This window comes from Anas platyrhynchos, chromosome Z (genome assembly GCF_047663525.1).
Source record: "Anas platyrhynchos isolate ZD024472 breed Pekin duck chromosome Z, IASCAAS_PekinDuck_T2T, whole genome shotgun sequence".
Lineage (NCBI taxonomy): Eukaryota > Metazoa > Chordata > Aves > Anseriformes > Anatidae > Anas > Anas platyrhynchos.
Window position 1 is genome coordinate 53683800 of NC_092621.1, and position 23571 is coordinate 53707370.

The following is a 23571-nucleotide window of genomic DNA, read 5'->3' on the forward strand; positions in this document are numbered from 1 at the left end:
GCCCTAGTTATGGCTCCTGCCTTGGCCTTCAGTAGCTCTGCAGAAAGCAGGTATTTGGGTTGATTTTCAGCATGGTCTCTGCACATCATACCACCTTTCTTACGGGGGCAGTCAATCACTCTATATATGACAAGACAGAGGTGGGATCAAGGACATGTCAGCCTTATTTTTGGCTTTTCCTGAGACATATAAGCAAACAGTGTATTATGTTCAGTCAGAGTGATGAATGGAGAAGACTAAACCTTTTCCATCCGCAAAGACAAAAGCAGGGGGAAGTAAGTGAGAAAACAGAGAACACCAATTCCTTCTTGTTGAGATTGAAATATTAGTGGCTCTCATATGAGAGTCCCATCTGCCAGCTCGTGAAGCTGATCATGTGTGAGGCATTTGCACTTTGGTGCTTCATCTCCCTGACCCGCCAAGCCCAGAGACCTGTCTCGGGCAGCAGGCATCAGTTGGTGCCTCCGAGACTGGTCTGATGCTTTTGCTAAGTGAGTTTCCTTCTAAGCTGTGACCGTGAGAGGTAACTCAGCCTTTTTGACTCATATTTCTCCCCTAGTTATATCTGCAGGGCGTCTTGTCTCTTCTGTAATCTTGTTTGGTCACTGTCTCCAGCTCCCTCCTGCTCTCCCATAGCAGCCACCACTTCGTAGTGCCACGGATCAGGTTCCTCGTTGTGAGGCCACCCAGAGTCCAGTGACTTTGGAAGGGGGCTGTCCTACCTTACAGAGACGGGGCAGACAGGGACAATGGACGATTAAACCCTAAGCCAATAACTGCAGCATAATCTTCTCTCAGTGTGCTGCCTCTCCTCATTCCTTGTCTGCATCGACTAGAAACAGCTACAGCAGCAAGCCACACAATCAAATGTTGAGGCTGGAGTTGCATGCCGTCTCTGACACCTTGAATAGTGTTGAACATGATTGATGTGGGAACACAGAGCACCAGAATGTGACAGTGCTTTACTGATTGCTGTCTCTAACTGTGGGCAAGGCTGAAAAATAGAGGAGAATGTAAAAAGAGTCTTCAAGGAAAGCTGTGGAATTGCTTTATTACCCAGCAAATGTCTTCCTTGCCTTCTAGTGATTAATGATTGACTTATATGCTAAAGTAAGAGGCTTACTAGACCTTGCATAAGAAGCAATTGTTTTTGTTAGTGCAGTGAGGGAATACACATTCCCGTGGAACTATCAGATCTTTTCTCTTGACCTGAAGAGGGCCCGAGCAAATAGGTGTTTCTCAGAGGCTGATAAGATTTTCTGTTTTCACTTCTTTTTCCGGATGAAGAAATACATATATATTTTTAAGTGTCTGTTTCCCATACAGTAGACTCTGACCACAGAGGCCAAAAAAACTTCCTGGCAGGCTGGAGAAGTGTAATTTGGCCTGCTTCTGGCAGCCTGCAGAGGTCCCTCCCAGAGCTCAAGCAGTGGATGGGGACATCCTGATCGGCAGAAGGCACTCCCTTGTTATATTGTTGTAAGATCATAAACTGCAAGGCTTTGGGAGCCTCAGTGGCCCGTGTGAAATGCTGAGCAAGAGGTGTGTGTCTTTTCAAGATGTCTAACAGACATTAGGATTGGCCACAGTTTGATCTGATTATGGTTTATTTGTCTCAGAGTGGACACAATTAATATGTGGGTGTAAATACAGAGAAAATATGTCTTCAGGAGAGAGCCAGCACAAGGCTTCTGTCACTGATGTTTACCTTTGCCCTGTTGTTTCATCCACTGTGATTAGAAATTCATCAAATACGTCCAGAGAATTTGCATGCTTAGCCTGCTTTGGAAAGAGGGGATTGTCTAGCTGTGGAAGGAGATTATGCAGCAATTTCCTCCTCAGCAGAGCAAGACAATGAATCTGACTCTTCATTATAGAGGAAGGATGAGTAAGAACGGTTGCATTTCCTGTGCAGCAAGAGCAACATGAGCCGTGCTCCACATTCCTCTGGGAATCTCCATGATTGTGTCGATTTCAGACATGGTGCATAATGTTACTATGAGAAAATGTAGATGTTTGAAAAGGAATCTGGGGAAGGGGAAAGGGATCGATCGATTTATAAAATGAGGTGTTTGATCTCATCTAGAAAGGCAGCTGTATCAGAGAGGACAGAGGCTCAGAGTTAGTTGCTGGAGCTTTTTAACTCATGCATTAATTACCAGCCATGTGTTACTGAGATGGCTGTAGTTTTTAATAGATACTCTCACGTTTTCTCAGCACCAATGAAAATACTTCCCTGTGTTTTCACTAGGTGGGAGGCTGTAAAGGAGGCTCACAGTTACTTGTATTTGCTAAATAAATGAAGGAGAGAGGTCCCACAAATCTGCATCCCTCTCCTCTGTTTTCACACTCCCACTCAGGGTGAACGCAACTTAGTGCTGATGGCCAGACATCAAACATTCCCTTGGTGTTTTCCAGAGCTTCTAACAGACATGCAACTCTGCTTCCTTTTTTCTAAATCTTTTACTTGAGGGAGTTAATACATCTGCGGTTGCAGAAGTGTATCAGGGACCACATTCACAAGTGCACATTCTTGGATGCTTAAGAAAGACAGTCCAGTAAGGGCACATGAGCAAGACACACTGACCAAAGGGCAGTTTTCTTGAGCAACCCTGAACACATCCTTTAGGACTGTTATAAAAGAGTAGGCTGGGAATCCCATACTGACACTTGGTCCCTGAGGGAACAGCCCATGAACCCAGAGCACCATGTGTGGACACCCCAGAGAATGCCCAGAGAGACTGCTGCTGCCTCAAAACTAAAAATATTTCCTACTAGGATTAGCCTGAACACTGAAGAAAGGTTGTTCCATGCTCATTTGCTGAGAGAGGTTCTGTGCAGACATCCAGGCTGTTGGAGATGACCCAGATGGTGGAATTTGTCTCCAGTCATGCCTATCCCACAGTCCTCGACACATCACTTAAAGGAAAAACTACCTCCCTTTCCCCCCCCACCCAACCCCCCCCAAAAAAAAAAAAAAAAAAAAAAAAAGGAGAGGGGGAACATTCAATCATCACTGAATAACTGTGCTAAATGTTCAACATGTGTTTCTACAATCCACAAGCTTTAGGAAAAATGCTTCAGTGGTTCATCTCTTTAGAGTAGAAAATGTTTTATCTTTTTTTTTCTGCAAAGCTGGACATTTTCTTCAGCAAGAGTAACTTGGAAATAAGTTGCCCTAAGACAGCCTGCAGTGCTGGCATTGAAATTGTGCTCTTAGGAGAGAAGGAAACTGCCCCCAAGGGAGAAGAAAAAGGGTAACCACATCTGTTGACTTTAAAGTAAACCCAAAAGCTGCTACTTACACATTGGGTGAAGTCCGCCATGATAAAAAGGTCTGAAGAACAGTTCTGGCTCATGCAGCACCCTTTAGGATAAGAAATAAAGGAGAGCCCTGAGTGCTGGGCAGGTGCAGGTAGGGAACTGAGGTGCATAAGAGCATATGAAAACTTGTGCCTGTGTTAGACACAACAAAAAATGTGCCCATTTTTTGATGCCTAAGCACATTTTTTGGAACCATATTTTTTCTTCTCATAAAAGAAATGCAGTGACTGCACATGCCTTATTAAAAGATTACTTGTTTGGCTTATGGCCATAGAGGAATAATTCTTCTTATTGCTCAATAGATCAAGCCACTGTCATTTTAAACACTAGCTGAATTTCTGATGGAAATGTGAAAGAGTTAACTTTACTGCTGTGGTGTTACTGTAGCATTAAAATAACAGCAAATTTGGGGATCATAAATTCGATCTCCTTCTTGCAGCATATATTTCGAGCATAGAGAAAATCCTTGTGAAATTATGCATGTTCTGTAAACATCTGTCTCTTTTACTTGGAAAATATTCAAGTTGAAATGTGGACCAGTAAAGTATAAGTAAGACGCATGGATGAAAGCAGAGTGGTGCCTTTTGAATTCATAGGCATTTAAAGTAACTTTTTTCTTATTTTTTATGAAGAGTCTTAAAATGCTAAAAATTCTTTGATTTCACGTAATGCAATTTTTCTTATGTTTCATAAGAAAAGATGATGGAAGGGTTTGGCACTTTAATTTTCATTGGTGTTTTCCTTCTCTTAAGTTGTCTTTTTTTTTTTTTTTTCTTTAGCAATTGAAAGCTTTTCTTTCTTAATAGGATTAGCTGAAATAATTACCGAAGGATTTCTGTGTGTCATCTGAGTACAGTTTCCCACAGCACCATTAAAACCCTGTTTGCAATAGGGAATTTGTCAATGGCAGGGGGCAGCTGAAGAGGCTGTAGTTAAATGTTACCACTTAAAACAGAGAAGGTCATCTCATCATGCCCAATTTGTAGGAAGAAGAAACAGCAGCTTCTTGCCAGCAGGAAACTACAACTGAAAGCTCACAGTCAGCAGGGTGAAGTCAGGGGCCATGACCTAAATGGCAGATGCTGCGGCAGCACTACTCTGCAGCAGTTCTTGTCCCTGACCTGTTCAGTTACTACAAGTGATCTGGGACAGCAAAACTTTAATGTTACATGTTCCAAATTTCAGGCAAACCCCTTGGTTCTTGCTCCAGACCAAGGTCTTTCCCTCTGGCCTATGAGGAAGGAAGTCTACTTACATTGTTTTGGTGTATCCCTGTCACACCCCATGTGACACATGTTCCCACACTATGTGGGAAAAGCTCCAGATTCTTCAGCTTTCGGACAGCTCCTTGCTGCTTTTTCCAGTTTTCAGATTTTAGACAGAGTATCAAGGAGTTATAAATTTGTACAGGAAAGGAACCAAGGAGCCTTATGAGGAAAAAAATAAAGAAAAAAAAAAAGGAAAAAAAGAAAGAAACACCTAAAACTGGCTTGGTTTGTGTCTACACAAAGGCATCCTGCTAGGGAAGCTGGTTTGAATTAATTTCTGTGGCTTTAATCCATGCATCTAATCCGTAACTTTATTACTTGTTCAAGTCACACCGTATTGTTCTGCTGCTTCTTAGCCTTTGTGTCAGGGGTTCTGGCTTGGTTTCTATATTTGTATGCAGCATAGTATGCTGTTCAGGATAACTAGAAAATGAAATCTGAAAGGCATTTTGTGAGCGTGTGTGTGCAGATATCAGCTTGACAGATACATGTCTGCAATGATAGATCATTGTTCAGTATGCCAGGAAATGAGCACTTCTGGCCTGACTTGTCTGATATTCCTTGAAATCATAGGATGTGCGTGGGGATTTCTGCAGCTCAGTGTGAACATTGCGTTGTTTCTGTGGGAAAAGGGCTTGATAAAGACCTTCACTTGGGGTCCTTTGTCTTGTGCTGCTGTCTATACCTGTTTCCTCTCTGCCTGGTCTCTAGAGACTTCTGACTTGCGTAACTGCATTTGAACATAATCACATTCGTGGATCAAAGAAAATACAAAACCTTACAGTCACAAGTTAATTCTTCCTGGAATAACTCCTACAGGTTGACCACAGTTGCCTGCCCTAGTGATAGTTTCAGACCCCTCATCCTGCCCTGCTTCTGTGATTTTCCACATACCCAGTATTATTCAGCTACTTTTGTTGGCACCCTTGGAAACTCTCTCATTACCTAATGCACCAGTGAGCTGACTGTTGCCAGTAGCTACAACTTACCTCTACAATGGTAGGCAGTAAACCTGAACTTTCTAGCAGCTGCAGCCACATTAATAATGCATTATGTTTCCTGTAACTACATACATGCACAGAGATTTATTTATTTATTTATTTATTTATTTATTTATTTATTTATTTATTGAAAGAGGTGGAGGGTGGAAGGTGGTGGAAACAGCTACAGCTCATTATTAATGCTGACTAGACCTCAGCTGCATAGGTTTTTAATTAGCCTATGTCTAACCCTAATAGACACTGTTGGGATGATACTGGCACTTCTTAAGCTGGCTAGTGTAGGAGGGGAAGCGTACTGTCTGCTTGCACATACATTGCGTAGTATTACTAGCACATATTCAGCAGTGCAGGCCCAAACTTTATCCTCTTTTGTTTTCCAGTGCTCTTGCTTAAATCTCAGTCATATTGTGTAATTCAAGACAGCTCCAAAGAGTGATTTCTGTGCAGCTGAGCGGGGCTGCTTTCCTGATGAACCCATGAACTGATTCCTAAATAAGGAAAGAAATACAATATAGAGAATTTCATGTATTTTTCAGGTGTTATTAACAAGGCCTCCAGAGAATCATTTCAATTGAAGAGTGAAGCAGGATCACCGTTTTTACTCTTTGAGGTGTAGGAAGTTCAAAATTCAAGAAACCATGCCTCTTCCTCTTTTAGCTGAGCTTCATGCTCCTGGAATAAATAGAAACAACGTGATGCCCATGAGTATGTCTGTCAGCTTTGGGGAGTCCTGGTGAGCTCTGGCCTGAAGAAGGGCTCTGCCCCATGTAGCTTGTGTCTTTAGCATCTGATTTATTTTGGTCACATCCTTGTTTTCTCCTCTAGCAAGAACAAAGCTGTTAAAATACATCAAAAACCCAGTAGGAAGGACACAGGGTTTCGTGTGAAATTAGGAACACAAAGAGGATTTGTTGCCCCTTGGCAGCTTTTAATTTAATTGGAGTTAAGCAGCGGTTAAGCAGTATGCAGGGAATTTTTGAGCAACAGGAAGGCTGCAATGCTCAAGTGAGAGCAAGCACTCAATCTTACTACTGCTTTGGCTGAGCGGGCTGAAATCTTGCCCACGCTGGCAAGAAATTTGGTCCCATCTTTGCAGCAGTCAATGTCTGAAGGAGTGCTAGAGTTTTATAGTGTCTGGCTTCTAACTGCAGACCTGATCAGAAAGGGACTTAGGCATAGACTTCACCTTGGGCATGTGTGCCTGAGCTAAAGTCACCAGGGACCACTTTCTCCCCATGGGCTGGGGAAAGGAAGGAGATGAGCACCCACACTGACCACTACTTGGGCATAGGCTCCTGTTCACATCAGAAGGCCATATGGCATTATGTGTCCGCACCTAAGCACTTGCCACTCATTTTTCAGGCTGCTAATTGGCCTGACAGTTGCCAGTTTTGCCACAGTGGCTTTCCTGTGTCCTATGGTGCCTGGAAAACCCCTTAGTAAGAGGAGCAGCCTGGGGTCTTGTGGCGCAGGAGGGCTGAGACATGCAGCCACTTCACTGCTGGACTCTGCAGAATGGTCTCAACAGCAGACAGGAGCAAACAGAGCGAAAACTTTTGGTAGCCCAAGGTGTGCACCAGTCTTCAGGAAACCATCACTCTAACCCAGCAAAGCCCCAAAGCAATGTTGTCTCCTCCTTACAGCCTGTAGGTGCTCGTTGCCATTCCCTACCATTGCAGCCACCTCTCCCACCACAGGCACAGCACGGGTGCTGTGGTGTAGATGAGCACGGGTCTCTTTAGTTGACTTTTTCTCTGACTAGCAATTTGGATGAGCTTGGCTGGGGACATAGAACACAGGGTGACCTCAGCCCTGCCAGCCTGGCCCTCCCTTCCAAATACTCTTTCAGAGTAAATGCATTTCTCCTTCTGGCACCCTCAAGAAGAAGGGAAACAAAAGTGTGTCCCCTCCACCCACTTCAATATAGTCTTTTTGCCACTCCACAGATTCTGTGGTGAAGCACAGGGGGATAGAGGGATCCCCTGGTAGACATGAACTGTGAATGCACGAAATGCTGCATGGATAAGGCATCCCTCAAATGAAATGATGATTGCTGTGAACTTGGTCTGAGACATCTGTATGTACAAGCAGGCAAACACTACCATGCGTGCTTTTGTTGTCAGTAGTGGGTATTAGAAGCAAATGAACTCTGTAGCAAAGGGTCTATTTACTTGCCCTCCTCTGCATTGCTGTGAGCTTTGAAGACAGGTTTTTTTGCTCTGTCACTGCCTCCTGTGCGCCATTCCTCAATTGCCCAATGTCTTGTGGAACGGGGTATTTCTAAAACATCACTACTGCTCTTGCACCACTCAGCAGCAGTGGCCACCATTGCCCTGTGCTGTGCATGTCAGTGTGTTAAAGGCAAGCAAGTTTTGATGAACCTGTTTTACTCTGGGTTTATTCAGTGCCTGAAGCAGCGCAAAGTCTGCTCTGTGGCTTTGAATGGCATCAGTGAAATGATTATATAAATTGATGTATTATATTATTTGGAGCAGTTTTGTCCTCTTGCATTAGACAACCTGATGGAGGAACATTAAAGCCCAATGTATTTGGGTAATTTCCTTATACCACTTCATTTTATTTTATTTTTATTTCTGAAAGGTGGGAGGTTTGCTTTTGTGCCAGACCGTACATAATACAAACAGTGCCTGGGTGCAAGAGTGAGAAAGATGAGACAAGGAAGCATCTTAAAATTCAGGCTGGGGTTTGCATTCAAAACAGCTGTGTAATAAAAACATATTTGATTAGCCTACCAAAAACTTATGACTAGACATAAAATCTCCTTTGTCATACCTATTTGAATTCTTCTTAATTATTTGCTGGAAATTGACAACATTTTCCAGCCAATGCCAAAGGAGTGATTCATGCTTTCTATGGCTTTCTGAATGCACTATGAAAGAATATTAAATATTAAATGGCCTTGATGATGCTAGGATTCTGAGGCATGATGAGAGCTGTCATTTTTATTATTGTTGGAATTTTTGCAGTTATAAATGCTGAGTTACTTTTATATTTTAAACAGCATACCTCTCATTTCTACTACCTTATCTTGAACAAAATCACACTACATGTACATATCAAAATGACCAGAGCTGAACCAAGAAGTGTAACTGAATAAGGTTCTTTATTAGGATAAGGCAGATTAGATTCATTATTTGAAGGTATTTGCAGAAGGCTGCTAAGCAAACCAGTATAACATTTTCTGCAGGCAAAATTCTGAAGCTTGCAGATTATGAATGTGTAACTATATTGGAAAACATGCTTTACAAATCTAAGCCAGTAATATGTCAGTGGGTTATCATTAACATCTATTTATTTAATGATACAAAAATCCTTTCATGCAGTATTCTGGCTGCATGTCCTTGACTTCTTTCTTTTTGTTTTCTTAGGAGTGAAACTATTAAATATAAGCTGGTGATTTACTCTATAAAAAGTCCATATGTAGTTGAAATGCTGAAAACAACACTTAAAGTGAAGTGAAGTTTGATACATTAAAGGTTTAAACAGCAGCTGCTGCGAATATATGCAAGTACAAAAATAATTATGAAAAACTGAAAACTGAAAGGTGTAATAAGTAGAACCAAGATTTTTCTCAATAATGGGTATCTTGTTAAGATCTCCAAAGAACTTCTGCCTGTGTTAAGTCTTGGCTCAGAAAGGGACTTAGGTCATGTTTTCACTATGCAGTCTTTGGTGAGAAGATCTGATCAAGGAATTTCTGTCTTCTGGAGCCTGGTCAAACCCCGCATCTTCCAACCTACAGTTGTGTTTATGGGACCAGGCTGGGGAGCACTTGGTGAGCTTACCCACTGCTTTTAAACAAACAAAATAGAAATGCAAAAGAAAAAAAAAAAAAAAGTCTTTTTTGTGACTGTTTTTAGGTCAAAAATCAGTTTTATGATCCAGCTGAGAGCCTGGCCACATGAACAGTGTTACTGAATCAGCACAGGTGACAGAAAAGAGGTAGCAAAACAAAGAAAAAGGCAGGGAAAATGATGATTTCACTGCTAAACCATGTTTATCATGAAACCACGGCACTAGGCTCCAAAATACCTTTTCAGTTCCTGAATTAGGCTCCGATTCAAAAAGGCACTTAGATATATGATCTAACCCATCTCTAATCAGGAAGGCATTTCACCACTTGTTTAACTCCATGCACATTTAAGTACTTCATTAACCAGGGATCAATGGTGGTGGATAATTCCTTGATTCAGAGCTTTTGGGACCTTTGTTCAGATTTTCTGTGTCCAGTGACTCCCTTAGAAGCAGGGGGACTGCGGATGTGAAAACATTCATTGCTGTGGCAAAGGAACATAGGCTGTGGACTGGCCTGTACCAAGCTGTGTCTGTACCAAGTAGCAGTATTGCCACAGTCCAGCCAACACCCAGAAGGAATTTGCTCTGTCTCTGAATACAATTGGCCAGGTAGAGGCCAACAGATGTATTTGACCACTCAGCTACTGAGGTGGATGGGAGTTAATGAGCAAGCCTGATCCTTGTAGTTATAATGCTGTCTCTGCCAGACTGTGAGACTAGGAGACTCCAGTGGTGGGCTGAGTGTGGTGCTCGATCTGAAGGAAATAGAAAGCTGCACAGGTTTCCCAGCTGAGAGCATTACAGGTCTTTGTGTTACTTAAATGTTCCTTTACCACAGAGCAGGGTTAATTATCATTAGCATGACCAGTGGCCTTTCTCATCCTAGTTTTTGCAACTGAGCAGAGGCTGAGCAAATGAGTCAGTGCCGTTGACAAAAACCTCTGACATTCGTGATTTGATGCTCAATTTCTGTGCCTCGGTGCCACAAGCTCTGCTTCTGATTAGGATGAAAGAAACTCAGTGTCTCAAATTCCACATGAAGATGAAAAGACTCAGAAAATCTTTTGGTTCCCCTGAAATAACAGCCCGTTTTATGGCAGTTTTCAGTTTCAATTACTGACTTCAGCTATGTAAAGTATAAACATCCCTTGAAAAGGCCATTGTAGTTCTGTTGTTTTTTTCAAATCACTGTTTTTGTAAGCCACAGTTATACTTACATTAAAAGAGTTCCTGGTGTAAATGTCTGGTGTAAATGTGCATGTGTGGTGTCAATAGAGGAAGTTCTACCACAAAGGCAACATGATCGCTCTCTAAAAACAACTTTTCAAAAGCACTGAAGTTTGTATTCCATGCTCCAGACATTTCCAAGAAACATTTCTGACACACCTACATGGGCACTGGAATAATTCCAGCACATTTGTTTTGGCCTGAAGGTATGAAGATGGTTTGGATATGGCCTCTTCATGTCCCTGTCTCCTCTGTTGGCTGAGGGCAGGAGGTCTACCCACAGTAGGCCTCATATCAGATGAATTAAGAGCACTAATTATTCTGCTGACATTGATGTATTTACCCTCACGTCTAAGCCTGGGTTCTGTATTTGTAGTGTTCTTGTTTTCCCTCAGTTTCTTATGGGCTCAGCATCTCTTCTCCTCAGTCACATATGGCTGCAAATGACTATAACATTAAATAATAATAATAATAATAATAATAAAGGTGCAAAAGGTGGTGGGAATGGGGAAAGACATGCAAACAGCAATGTCACATGTATCATGTTTGCTTTCCGCCAGGTGAAAAAGGAGTTCTGCATGTGTGCAAACAATAGCCTGTCCCATTTTAACATTTGCAGTTCCAGTGACAAGACCAGTAGAGAAGCAAAATTAAGTTTTCTCTTTATGTCATTTGAAATGAGAGATGGAAATTTTAGTAAAGGGTTTTGGAAGGACTCAAACGGAGAGTGCTGGCATCAGCCCAAGGGAGATGGATTAAGGAGGGGAGATTGGTGAAGCACTGAAAGGAGAAATAAATGGATCTTTTGCACCGTGTCATAGCCAGCTCTTCCCACACCACGACTGCTGGCAGTGATGCTCCTTATTGGACCTGCCCACTTGCTTTGGGTCACCCCTCCATCTTTAAATAGTGCACTTATTTAATTTGGAGAAAGTGCCTGCAATCAATAAAAAGAGATCCTTTTATCTGCCTCATCAATCTCTTATTAATGAACATGCACTTTTTTTCTTTTTAACTTCTTGGTTACGGTGCTTTTAATTTCTCAATGTATGGGGAAAAAAATGGAGTGCAATCGAACACATGATGGAGCATTTGATGCCACATATTGCTGCTTGTGTCTTTCTGAAGAACTGACATGGTCTTACAGAAAAGTAATGGTCTGGGGGGAGATTATCTGTCCTGCACAGCTGTGTGGTCCTCTGAGCATCCTTTTTTAAGCTGTGATCCAGCAGACATGCGAACATCACGTAACCACCTGTGAAGGTAGTTACTTCCCTAGTGTCCCTGTAGCTGCAAGAACAAAGATAATTCTTAGAGAATGCTTGTTGTGTATTACACACACTTCATTTAAAGCAGTTGGATATTTGAAATCCAATGGTTTCCATGAGAATGAATTGCCAGGCCAAATTTCTGAAACCTTCAGCAGATTTGGGTGTGCTTTCAGCATGACTAAGAGGTCAGTGGAGCGCAGGATATTGTCAGTTATGGTTATGTATCTACTTATGCTTCATTCACATGTTTGTGGCTGGCCAGAGATAGAGGTCCTCTGTAGTGTGGTAATACATCGTCTACCTCCTTTTAGGACCTGTAAAACTGGAGAAACAGATATAGCTTGTTCATCCTTATTTCAGACTGGAGGTTAATGCTTTGTGTTTCTTCTTGAGTCTTTCGGGAATAGAAAGTAGCAAAAATAACGCCCAGTTCTTTACAGAAACACTCCACAGAATGAAATTACAGTTTTGTAAGCCTGCGTGTTTCAACCTGTCACTTACACATGGCAAGAGTCCAAATTCCAGTCACACATTAGCTTCATTAGACTAGAATCACACCACTTTTTCCTGTAAACCAAGGGGATCCAAGCCACATAATAATCAGAAACACGTCTTTGCATAAGGACCTAACAGGCAAGTAATTTTCTTCCTTATCTTTCCATACTGGCCACCAATGGGCTACTGTAGTAAAATTTTGTTACCTACAGGCCCACACTCCTTGTTTTCCTCTAGGTCTCCCTTTCTATTAACCAGTTGCAGGCTGTTTCCAAGGCACTCATCTCCTCAGCCCGGGCCATAACCCACGGTTAAGCACGGCATGCCAGTGCTAGTGTGGCACTACAGAAATGCAAAAGGCCAAGTAGCGCAGCTGCCAGATGGGATTTCCACCTTGCTTTGGGGCAGGGGTGGGGAAGACCCCATCGACAAGCACACCTTCAGTTCATGCATGTATCTGCAGAGACAGAGACAGCCCTCCGGCCCTTGCCGCAGCCAGGGCGCGCAGGGCAGCGCGCTCCCTTGTCGGTACGGAGCGCGGGGTTGCATTTTTAGCCCAAAAAGCCCCGAGAGGAGCCATCCCCGCGCAGTATCGGGTTGCAGCATCCCGTGCCGGCTGTCCAGGCCCTGCCCGGGGCCACCTGCGGAGCGGTGCCCGGGAGGCATCCCAGCCGATGATTCAGCATCGCCTCCCTCTCTGGCGCAGGGAGCAGGGTGCCGCCCTGCTCCCTGCACCCAGAGCCCTCGGCTGGGGGGCGAGGCGGCTCCGCAGGCTCCCCGGGGGGCAGGTGAGGAAGAGGAGGAGGAGGAGGAGGAAGAAGAGGCGGAGGTCTGAGAGGAGCTGGCGGCGCGGTGCCGGAACGGGCATCCTGCGCGCCAGGTCCGGAGGTGCCGCGGGGGAAGGGAGGTGCGGCAGGGGAGGGCACTGCAGCCGGGAAGGGAGCCAGATCCCCGCCGAGATGCTGCGGCCGCCGAGGAGGCGGGGAAGGCTGCGGGGGGGCTGCGGCTGGACGGTGGCGGGGAGCGTGGAAAAGCTGGGAAAAGGGGGGCACCGCACCCCCGGCGCCCTGTGCCTGAGTCCGGCCGCGGCCCTGCACGCAGGGGAGCCCCTGGAGGTGTCCCCCGGTGTCGCTGCGGTGTCCCTGTGGGGGACACAGCGCCCGCAGGGGCGGCAGCAATAAGCCGGTAATAAGCCGTCTGTCTGTCCAGCTGCGTGGCGCTGCCCGTGGTTGCTTTAAACTTCTCGGCAACCCGAGCAGGGAAGCTGCGAGATCTCCACGTGCGTTTATTTCCCTTCGCCTCGGCGCCGGGAAAATGTGAGCAAAGCAGAAAGGTGCTTCTAAAAAAGGTGGTCAAATGCGGGTAGGCTGGAGAGAGCAGTGAATGCTACAGAAGATTAAACGCAGGTAGCTTGCCTAAAAAGCTGGTGCTGGAGAGATGTGGACCTGGTGGTGGGATGGACGTAGCAGAAAGCGCAGCTCAGAGCAGTGTCATCAGGAAAAGTGTCTCAGTGGAAGTAGGTAGGTTAAAAAATTAGACATGAATAAAGACGGCAAGACATTTTTAAAAACTTGTGTCAAATACTCAGATGCTGCAGTCTCTCATCTGTGCAATGAAGAGAATATTCCCAGCTGGTTCTCAACTTTGAAGAGCAAAGCTTCACACCTGAGAAGCAACTTGTGTGTGCGAAAGCGCGTGTTTTTTCCAGATTTATCACTCAGTCTAAGAAAGGATGCTATCTTTCCCTAGACACATTGCCTATTTGTACCCAGAGACCGTCACAGTTGTCACAACGATGCTATGATGTTCCCCCTTCTATAGTTGTGATGTTGTTACTGCTGTTTGAAACACGTTTGGAGATACTTGAAAGAGCCTGCACTCGTGCAGAATATTGTCAGCTAAGTAGCGCTTGTACTTTGTAATAAGAGGAGCCATGCACGTAACTATGCGATGCAAGCTGTTCCTTTCGAGGTTACTGATCACATCATTAACCTGAGGACCAGACACTTCTGTGGTATTGTAGACTAGATTGTATCATGATTTATCTTTTTACATTCTTCCAGGGAGTGTTATCACTGGCTGTGCTTTAAGGTAAATTCTCCAGGCACTTGAATGTAGCATCATGATTACTTCAGTTGGCTACCACAGTCTCACAGGAAGCTCTGTGATCAGACATCCATCAATTAGTCCTTGACAGGAGAGTCTGTGGAAACACTATGGGAATCATTGAGATTTTGATAAACCTTTTTTAATGCAAATATTGCTAATGTTCCCATGGAGATCTCTGTGAATGGGGAGTATTGTGAATTATGTTTGAGGAAGACAGAAGAGATAGGTAGAGACAGGTGCCTTTTTGGTCACTATGAAAAATATATAACTGCAAATGAAATTCCCTTTTGGATGCCTGACTAAAGTACCAGCAAAAAAAATAAGTTCAGGGCAATTTGAAGTACTTAATTCTTTGTTTCCTTATGCAACCTGCAAACATTCACACTAAGGAAGAAGGGGGATTCACACTGCCAAATCTTTGATGCAAATGTTTTCACAAAGTCCAAGGTACTGTAAATTGCATTAAAAGCCCCTCTCCTCTTATATTAAATATGTCTGTATTGTCACAGACATGCACTTTTCTGTGTGGTAGGATTGGGGACAGGGCTGATTCTGATCTTTATTAACTAGTCTGTTCATTTGCTTCTGCATTACACTGCACTGGTGGGAATGGGACTAAGTGCTAGATATTGGTGGAGGTGAGGAATGACAGGCAAACATAAGAACAAAATGGAAGCCTCGTTAATAATACAATTCTTTGAGTTTTTACTTTTCTTTTTTTTTTTTTCTTTTTTTACTCGGAGGGAGAGTGAGGACATATTTTAGCAGCATTAGCAGCATGCCAGCTCTTCAGGAAAATGTTGAGGAGTTGGCATTAGTGTGAAGGTTTTGTTTTTTCGGTTTTGGATGGTTTTGGAAGGGAGTTTGGAAAAAGCAAAATATTTAAAAAAAAAAAAAAAAGATGAAAGTTGTTGTCTACAAATTAAATGTAAATTTTTCAGAGGTGGGAATGAGTTGTTTGTGTTGGGCTGGGAGTTTTTTTATTGTGTTAGACCCAAGGTGCATCCCAGCATTATTCTCAGTGAATCAAACTTACTCAGAGGCTTGGAGAGAAAAGCTCTCTCTAGGTGTTAGGCAGGGGGAAGCTGCTGCTGGAAAGCGGGCTTCCCCCTGGGAGAGATCGGGTGTCAGACTCGGCGAGCCCAGTCCAGCCCAAGGCGCTCCCACCTACACCCCATCCTCGCCCGGCTTTGGGAGACCGTGCCACCGGTGTCTGTCTGTCTGTCTGTCTGTCTCCTCTGACCGCGCTCCGGCGGGGAAGAGGGAGCGGGCGGCAGCGCGCAACTCCTGCCTGCTCCATCCCTTTGATTTGATGGCCTTTATTCTTCCTAATTGGATAAAATAGGAAGTCACTGACAGTCCTGCGTTGCTGGGTGCACTGATTTCCCTCAGACCAGCCCTGCAGAGGGCGGGGGGTGGGGAAGGGGAGGAAGGAGTGAGCCTGTACATCAGAGAAACAGGCTGCAAAGGGGGCTGGGGGAGCGGGGCGGGGGGGGGAGAGAGAAGGAGGAAAGTGAATGAGCGCTCAAGAAGGACAAAGAGGGAGGGGAGAGAAAGGGAGTTACCATCGCCTTGGCATCGCTCTTCCTTTCAAACCTCTGTGTAATGATATTGTTTGCAGTGATGCTCAGACAGCGAGCACCTGCTGCTCTGTAATGATTCAGCCTCTTTCAGCCGCCGCTGTAACGCGACAGGATGCTGCTGCTACTGTCACTTCTGCCGCTGCCGCTGTTGTTACAGATTTTGCTTTTGCTCCTTCTACCGCATGACAATTGTTTTCCTCGCCTAAGCAGATACCAGCCTCAGATGCTCAAGGTGAGAGTCTTGCCTTTCGCTCTGGGCTATTGGTTCACTTAATCTGGTCAATTTGTTCGCTCGTTCGTGGTTTTCTTTCTCTCCACCCTCCTTCCCCCCGTTTTGTTTTGTCGTGCTTGCTTTCGGGGGGACGTTCTCTCCCTCCCTCAGAAGAGCTGGAATTGCTTGAGAGGCGTTTGAGGAATTATAAAAGTGGCCAGGAGACGGGAGCGCAGTAATCGCAGAGCTGCTCTTGCTTCAGAGAGGCAGCGAGAGCGGCAGAGGGCTCGGGGCGGGGGGCAGGGAGGCCTCATTTTCCCCCCGTGCATCCCTCCTCTCCCAGTTCGGATGGTGTTGCCGGGCTCGGACCTTTTGTTGCCTCCTGCTCTGTGATTTTTGCAGAGCGCTGTGAATATTTCTACCGTCTCTTTTTGTCTGTGTCTCACAGTAATGGACTGTGGTAGAGTTAAGGCCTTTTGGAGGTGAGCTGTGTGAGAACTGATGCTTAAACATGTCTGAAGTAGCCGCCGACACTTTCCCCAGCCCCTCGGCTCAGCTGAGCCCTGATGCGTCCCTCGACGGGCTCCCGGCTGAGGAGAACATGCCGGGGCCCCACAGAGAGGACCAGAGGGTCCAGGGGGTAGCAGGCCTTGCCGCGACCTGCTGCGTGTGCCTGGAGGCAGAGCGACTCAAGGGCTGCCTCAACTCCGAAAAGATCTGCATCGCCCCTATCCTGGCGTGCCTGCTCAGCCTCTGCCTCTGCATTGCTGGCCTCAAGTGGGTCTTTGTGGACAAGATTTTTGAGTATGACTCTCCTACCCACCTTGACCCCGGGAGGATAGGACAAGACCCAAAGAGCACTGTGGATCCTACAGCTCTGTCTGCCTGGGTGCCTTCGGAGGTGTATGCCTCACCCTTTCCCGTACCTAGCCCTGAGAGCAAGGCTGAAGTGACAGTGCAAACTGACAGCTCGCTCGCGCCCTCCAAGCCCTTCTTCCTCCAGCCTTCTCTCTACAACCGCATCCTAGATGTCGGGTTGTTGTCCTCTGCCGCACCTTCGCTGTCACCATCTGCCCTGGAGCCTACCACCGCATCCCAGGCGCAAGCAACAGAAACCAATCTCCAAACTGCTCCAAAACTTTGTAAGTAGAAGCTATGTGTTTCTTCTTTGTTTTCCCTGACACACACACACACAAATAAATAAATAAAAGGGCTCCTAACTGCTCTGCAGCTGTTATGAAGGAGGGCATGTGACTGTGATGCGCTAAGACGGGTACAGCATCTCTGAGGAGAGCACCTCAGGGCCTCTGAACTTTTATGAGGCGTGCAGGGCAATGGACGGGGCTTTGTTTTGGACCTTTGTAAAGAGCCAGTACCACCCTTTTCTCTGCATCCACCTGTGGGGAAGCACGTGATCTACTTCAAGGGTTTATCTAATAGCTATTCTGTGTGATCTGCCAGGCTATTTCTCTCACAAATTTGGTTTGTGTCTTCTGCTGGGTCTTCAATGTGTGCTCATTTTCTTTGCCTTGCCTGCAGAGCACTTCTGTTACCTCCTTCCTGAAGTCTGTTGCTGGCATACATCCCTGTCATCCTCCTGAAGCAGTCAGGGAGAACAGTGGGAAAGAGCGACAGTGTATTTGAAGCAGTTAGAGACTGGGAAATTATTAATTTAGCGGTTAGCTTGTGATCTTTCCCTTTCTTTTAAGAGCATAGCACAAATTTCTCTGCATCTGTCCTCTCCTCTAGGAGCTGATTCTTGTTGAACCTGAGACATTTCCTCATTGACTTCTGTGGGGCATTTCAGGAAAGTATTCTTGTCTGTGCCAAGGCAGGAGGAAGCAGTTTCCAAATTAGTCTTTTTTCAGCCTTAAAGCAAAAAATATCCAGGGTACCTGCATTATTTTCTCAGTAGCAATCATAAAGCATCAGAAAACCACATTGCTGAAGTGTAATTTCTTTGATATTCATAATTTGTTTGATACCCATCAAATCTGGAGGAGATGAAGCCAGCAGTTCCTGAGCTGTGTAAAACTGTGCTACACCAGTAAAAGAAAAGGCAGTGTGCCATTGCGCCAAGAGCACGGGGCTGAGGTTTCCTTCAGAAAGCTGCAATGATCAGAACAAGCAATTTCCTTGCAAATTGCCTGACAGGACCCCATCTCATATTTCTCCCTTGTGCCTTCCCTATAATGCCGCAGGATGTCCACCCTGTAGGTGTTACATACTGGATCTCAGTCCTGAAGTTACCAGAAGTTCACTATTGAGTTTAGCCCCACCAAGACCAGGTTCAGTATAGATATGTGTAAATTGGACTAGACATGGCATTTTGGGGCCAACCCCTTTGCTAGAGAAAAAGAGCACGATTAGAGTGGTTTCAGTGGAGGTCCTTCCAGCTAAAAATTGGTCCTGGACAGCTAACTGGGAAAATGATTCCAGAATCACTGAAAATTTAGGTATTCCTGTAGAATCCCTGCAGACTTTTGCTTAGATAACAGGTGACAATGGGATATTGGATTAACAGCAATTTATCTGACAGAAAGAGTCTGATAGGGAAATATTGCTGCGCAGCTAAGTGGCGGGGCTTTGTCTATGGGAAGTAAGACATTATTTGAATTATTGGGTCACTTCACTACCTTTGCAGGTATACAAAGTTATAGTAAGTGGTTTATTTATTTATTTATTTATTTATCGATGATGCAGAAAATCTCTTTTGTAGTGCTGATATTGTAAGGGGTACCGAAGATGCGACAGCTCTTTTTACTCTATGTAGTTGACCAGGGAACACCATCTAGTCAAAATGGCCTCTTTGCTGTGTGTGGGAGAAATAACCAAAAGCTAGTTATGTCAGAGCAACCTTCACCCTTTTGAATTTCAACATGTGAGGCAAGCCTTTTCAATAACTTGGTAATCTCATTCTGAAGTAAAAGAGGGGCAAAATAAAAAAAGAGATTCTTTAGAGCAGTTACCAGCAAAAAGCCGCTATCTGTTTTCATATCTGCTCACATCTGGGAAGTAAACAGTTGTCCAGAAATTAGGTGGTTGGGTTGTTGGCATTTTTTTTTTCTTTAACTCTCACCTTAATGTTCTTAACAGAAATGTGTTTTAAGGTGTCATAGACTTCCAGGTAGGCACAGACTGAAAGGAGAGGAAGAACTGGTAGCAGGTCAAGCTCAGGTTGCTCCAAGTGAGAAGGTTGTGTAGCTAGCAATTATACTAACCATGGCACGTAATCCTGGATGTGGCAAGGGGCTGCAGTTCCCTGCAGCTGTAAGAAAATATAGCTGGAAAAGTGCACTGTGGAAGATCTGCCTAAGAATTCAAGGAAGCATGAAAATAACTTTTTGGACAGCTCTAAAAGCACTGTCTTGGGGTTTTTGAAACAGCTGCATTTCAAACATGTCGTTGTGCTTTATGTAGAGCAAGATTTGTTGGAGAGGTTGACAGATTGCATCAGTGATAACTTTTTTTTTTTTTTTATGAATGCCTTTGACAGCTATAAAATTCTCAAAGAGATGGCTTGGGAAGTAGCATCTGTAAATTGGATTGTCCCTTCTTTGCCTCTCAGTGTCCTTTTTTCTGTTCCAGGCAGAGTGAGGTAACTTGTTCCCAGAAAACCCCTTTTATGCTGATAATATTTTCTCTTTCAGTGTAGAACTTAAAAAGAACTGACACATCGCATATTCTGTGGTATTTTTTCTGAATCAGGCCCTTCCGTGAGTTTCCAAGTCCTTTTCTCTTCTTCTCCTCTCTTATTCTGTCTTACTCAGCATATTCCCCTTAAAGCTGTATCCTTCAAGGTCATCGTCTGTTGAGAGCTAATTGATTCTTCTTTTTCCTGGAGCCTGGGAGAGAAAGCAGAAGAGAGACAATCCTAGTAATTGTGTCTGGTGCATTAGATTCAAGACTGGTCTCCCTCCTATTACCATACTTTACCCTTTATCAATACCAAAAGAATCTCTTCCTTTGTGGTTAGTTTCCATATTATATCATGTCTCTTTTGCCAAAACAGAAGAAAAGGTGAATATTTTAAATCATTCCCATATTTAGGGACCGTGTGAATCTTAGCACAATTACACCAAAGAAGGTTTCATTACATGTGGGATATCATATTACTCACTAGCCTACAGTCTCCCTCACTCTGTGAAGGCATGGAAATTGCAGAAATGCTAACACAGTTCAGCAGCTATATTCTTCTTCTTCTTCAGACACCACCATTAAATATAATTCCACTGTTTACCCAGCTGAGTAACAGACTCATTTCGATAGTACTGTCCAACCTGTGTTTTCATGATAACTACGTCCATACATCTGCAAACAAAACATTCACCTCTTTACGGATCTTCCCATTGCCTTTTCTTTCCATTTAAGTGGATTTCCCCCTAAACAAGTTCAGCTTTTAAACAATTTGGAGAGGAGAACACTGACTGGACATGGCACTTCAGGCACACCAGGGAGCTGTGAATACAAGCGCCATGCTCCCAGCAGCAGAAGCAACTCATTTCATGGCTGATACCACATGCAGCTTCTCACGACAGTCCCAAAGCCCCACTGGCAGCCCTGGTGAGGGCATGCAGCACTCCTGTGTTTTGCCTGTGCCTTGAAGTAGAGGTGCACAAGCCTTGGGCTGCTCCTGCACTCTTCTTGCTTTGGGCTTCCTGGCCCCCTTGGGGTGTAGTGGGCTAATGGGCTAGCTACATCTCCATCTCCCAGCCTCTGTCTGTGCCCACCAAGCTGCGCTGGCCATAACACACAGAGGTGTGTGGGTGCTTAGCTCTGTGCACATACCTCAAGGCAGGCAGGGCTGCTAGGCACAGACAGTCACTTGCTGGGATGGAGAACAGCTCCATCCCCCCTCGCCAGTTTGGAAAATTAGGTGAATGAGAGAGAAAGCACCACCACACACTGCTGTTAACTACCCCTACCTGGGACCACTCCCGTTTCCCATCTCTGACTTCTGCTGCCTTTTCAGGTGTCCTTTTCTCAGCAAAAGCTGCTGTTTTCTTATCCTCTGTAAAAGTAGTAAAAGAAGACTGGTAGTAGGCATTTACCTGGAAATGATCTGGACTGCCTTCAAAAGTAATCCAGGCACAGTAGCTGAATTTCTAATGCCATTTTAGAGTTAGGGATGGGAAAAAGTTAAAAGAAAACTAGCCTAACGCATGGTTTGGTGTCATACAGTAAATGCTTCTTGCAGTTCTTGCTGCCTCTTTCACCTCCACTTGTTCTTTCCCAGTTCTGCGTTTGATGTCTTTTCTCCTGTAGACAGTGATTTGCAAAGGTCTGTATTTTATCTCTGTGGCAGGCTGGAGGGAGCCTTCCCTCCAGGTACAGTTGCTGCAGCCTGGGGGAAGGTTCTGATTTATGGACAGTGAGGGTTTGCTCCTAGCAGCATCAGATGCGTTTGGTTTTTCTTTTTCTTTTTTTTTAAAAAAAGCCCAATTTTGGCCGGTGCTCTGCAGTTCAAAGCCCCACTACAATGCTGTAGGATTGACTCTGTGCCTGGCAGCCTCTGACAGTGTCAAGGTCAGGGATGTGTCAGAGAGCCGCAGGGGGGGAGAGTGGATGATGCAGCACAGGCTGTGTAGCAGCTTTCCCTATCCTCACTGTTATTATGCAGGGCAGCACTGCCAAATAGGCTGCTTTTCCCCCAAAGCTTGAAGATGCAGGAGGAGAACATCTTAAAGAAAATGTTTCTCCATTTGTGATACCATGTTGGAGTTGACTAGCCTCAGACACCTAGCCTAAGTGCTTACATTAGGAAGCTAAGCTGCCTTCAGCTTCCTAGTCAGCATCAAGGAAGAGACCTCTCCCAAGGTGGTTACCAGAGTGAGACTAGCAGGAGTAACTCTTTCCCCAGTAAGTGCTGGCAGTTCTTGTAGTTCAGCTTCTAAGTGTCTGCTGCACAATGCAAAGACTCGTTCCAAAAGCCAGGACTTTTCTCTGACACTTGTCCTGTGAATTAACATCTTGTCACAAGAAAATTCTAATTAATCATGGTTAAGATACCATACAAGTTCTGAGCCTAACTAGAGCATAATAAAGAGATGCTGATCTCAGTAAGCTCTGGAGACAAAACTGGGCCTCCATTAACAAGCAGCAATAAAGCAAGTGCCAATGCACTGAGCCAGCCCAGCTTATTTTTTTTTATTTTTTTTTCCTAAAACACTCTTTTCTGGCTTCCCAGAGGTCTTGGTGGCTTATAGATGTATTTACTTGCAGTAATACTCAGAGTTAAGTGCTGTTGGGACTGATGGAGTCAGATGCATAAGATGTTGCAAATTTCAGGGAGTTCAGGTCAACTAAGCCTTCTGAAGTGGTAAATGATGTGTACACACTTTCTCTCCCCAGCCCAGTTCATCACACTGTCTACAAAAAGCTCTCAACAAGCACACACTTTGGGGTTAGATCAATCTGTCTCTTTTTTTTTTTTTTTAATCACCTCCTTTTTTAAGAATCATTGCTTACACAAAAAAAAAAAAAAAAAAAAAAAAAAAAAAAAAAAAGGTTTTCTTCTATTTAACATGCAGAGGCCTGAACTGATCAGTCCTTCTTTTCTTTCTCTTTGAAAACACCCCCAAAATCATGGCTTTTGAAACTACCTTGTGGATGAGGTGTTTTCTTTCATGCACAAATATCATGTGCAGATCATGATGGATAAAATGTTCTGAAGTAATTTCTGTTAGTAATAGTATGAATTTGTGAATATCAGCTTCCGCTTGAATGTCTTTTTAAAAGCTGAATTTTGCTTTGCAAACTCCACTGAGAATATCTTATGTGTTCATGCTACGTGGAAATTCAGCGTTGCCTTTTTCCTCATTTAAACACATAGGCATATGTGAGTATAAATAATACAATAGGTACATGAAGTATATGGCCATTGCTTCTTTATTAAAAATGACACTTTGAACTGTACTGCATTGTAAGTTTCTAAGTAAAACTGATTACAAATTGATGCCATTAAAAAATAAAATACAGACACAGGGTTCGAATTTTCACTGCAGGGGACTGAAATTATCATATTTCAGTATCTATTGTACTTGTAAGTGAAGTGCTTGATTTCCTGTTCATGCACTGCAAATAAACACACCCAGCTGCCCACCTCAGATTTGCAGAGTCTCACCTTCAGATGCAGAGAAACCTCGGGGAACTTTCTCAGCATCAGATGAGAAGGCAGAATTTGGCTTGCTGGAGGCTAAGCAGCAGGTTAATTGTGATGCAGAGCTGAAACGATATAAATGAGCATTTTCATCATTTGCAGTCTTG

The 23571-nt window shown here is 44.3% G+C and overlaps 2 protein-coding genes across 21 annotated transcripts in view; both read left to right on the forward strand.

Moving 5' to 3' along the window:
* Positions 1 to 23571, forward strand: part of NRG1 (neuregulin 1) — a 464304-nt gene that overhangs the window by 341981 nt on the left and 98752 nt on the right. For 5 of the 20 annotated variants that reach the window (XM_038170096.2, XM_038170090.2, XM_038170092.2 and 2 more), the window contains exon 1: positions 16667 to 17447. The exons of the other annotated variants lie outside the window; for them this stretch is intronic. In XM_038170096.2, coding sequence (XP_038026024.1) covers positions 16817 to 17447 — 631 coding nt within the window. In that variant the 5' untranslated portion in view covers positions 16667 to 16816. Of the gene's footprint in view, positions 1 to 16666; positions 17448 to 23571 lie in introns of those variants that run through there. 20 annotated transcript variants of the gene reach the window in all.
* On the forward strand, positions 16021 to 16384 carry LOC140000657 (uncharacterized). The gene has a single exon (XM_072030972.1). It carries the CDS (start codon positions 16207 to 16209, stop codon positions 16366 to 16368), a length of 162 nt encoding a protein of 53 aa, XP_071887073.1. The 5' UTR covers positions 16021 to 16206; the 3' UTR covers positions 16369 to 16384.

Coding starts and splice junctions, on each gene's coding strand:
- LOC140000657 (XM_072030972.1), top strand. CDS start 16,207: ATGCTGCTGCTACTGTCACTTCTGCCGCTGCCGCTGTTGTTACAGATT.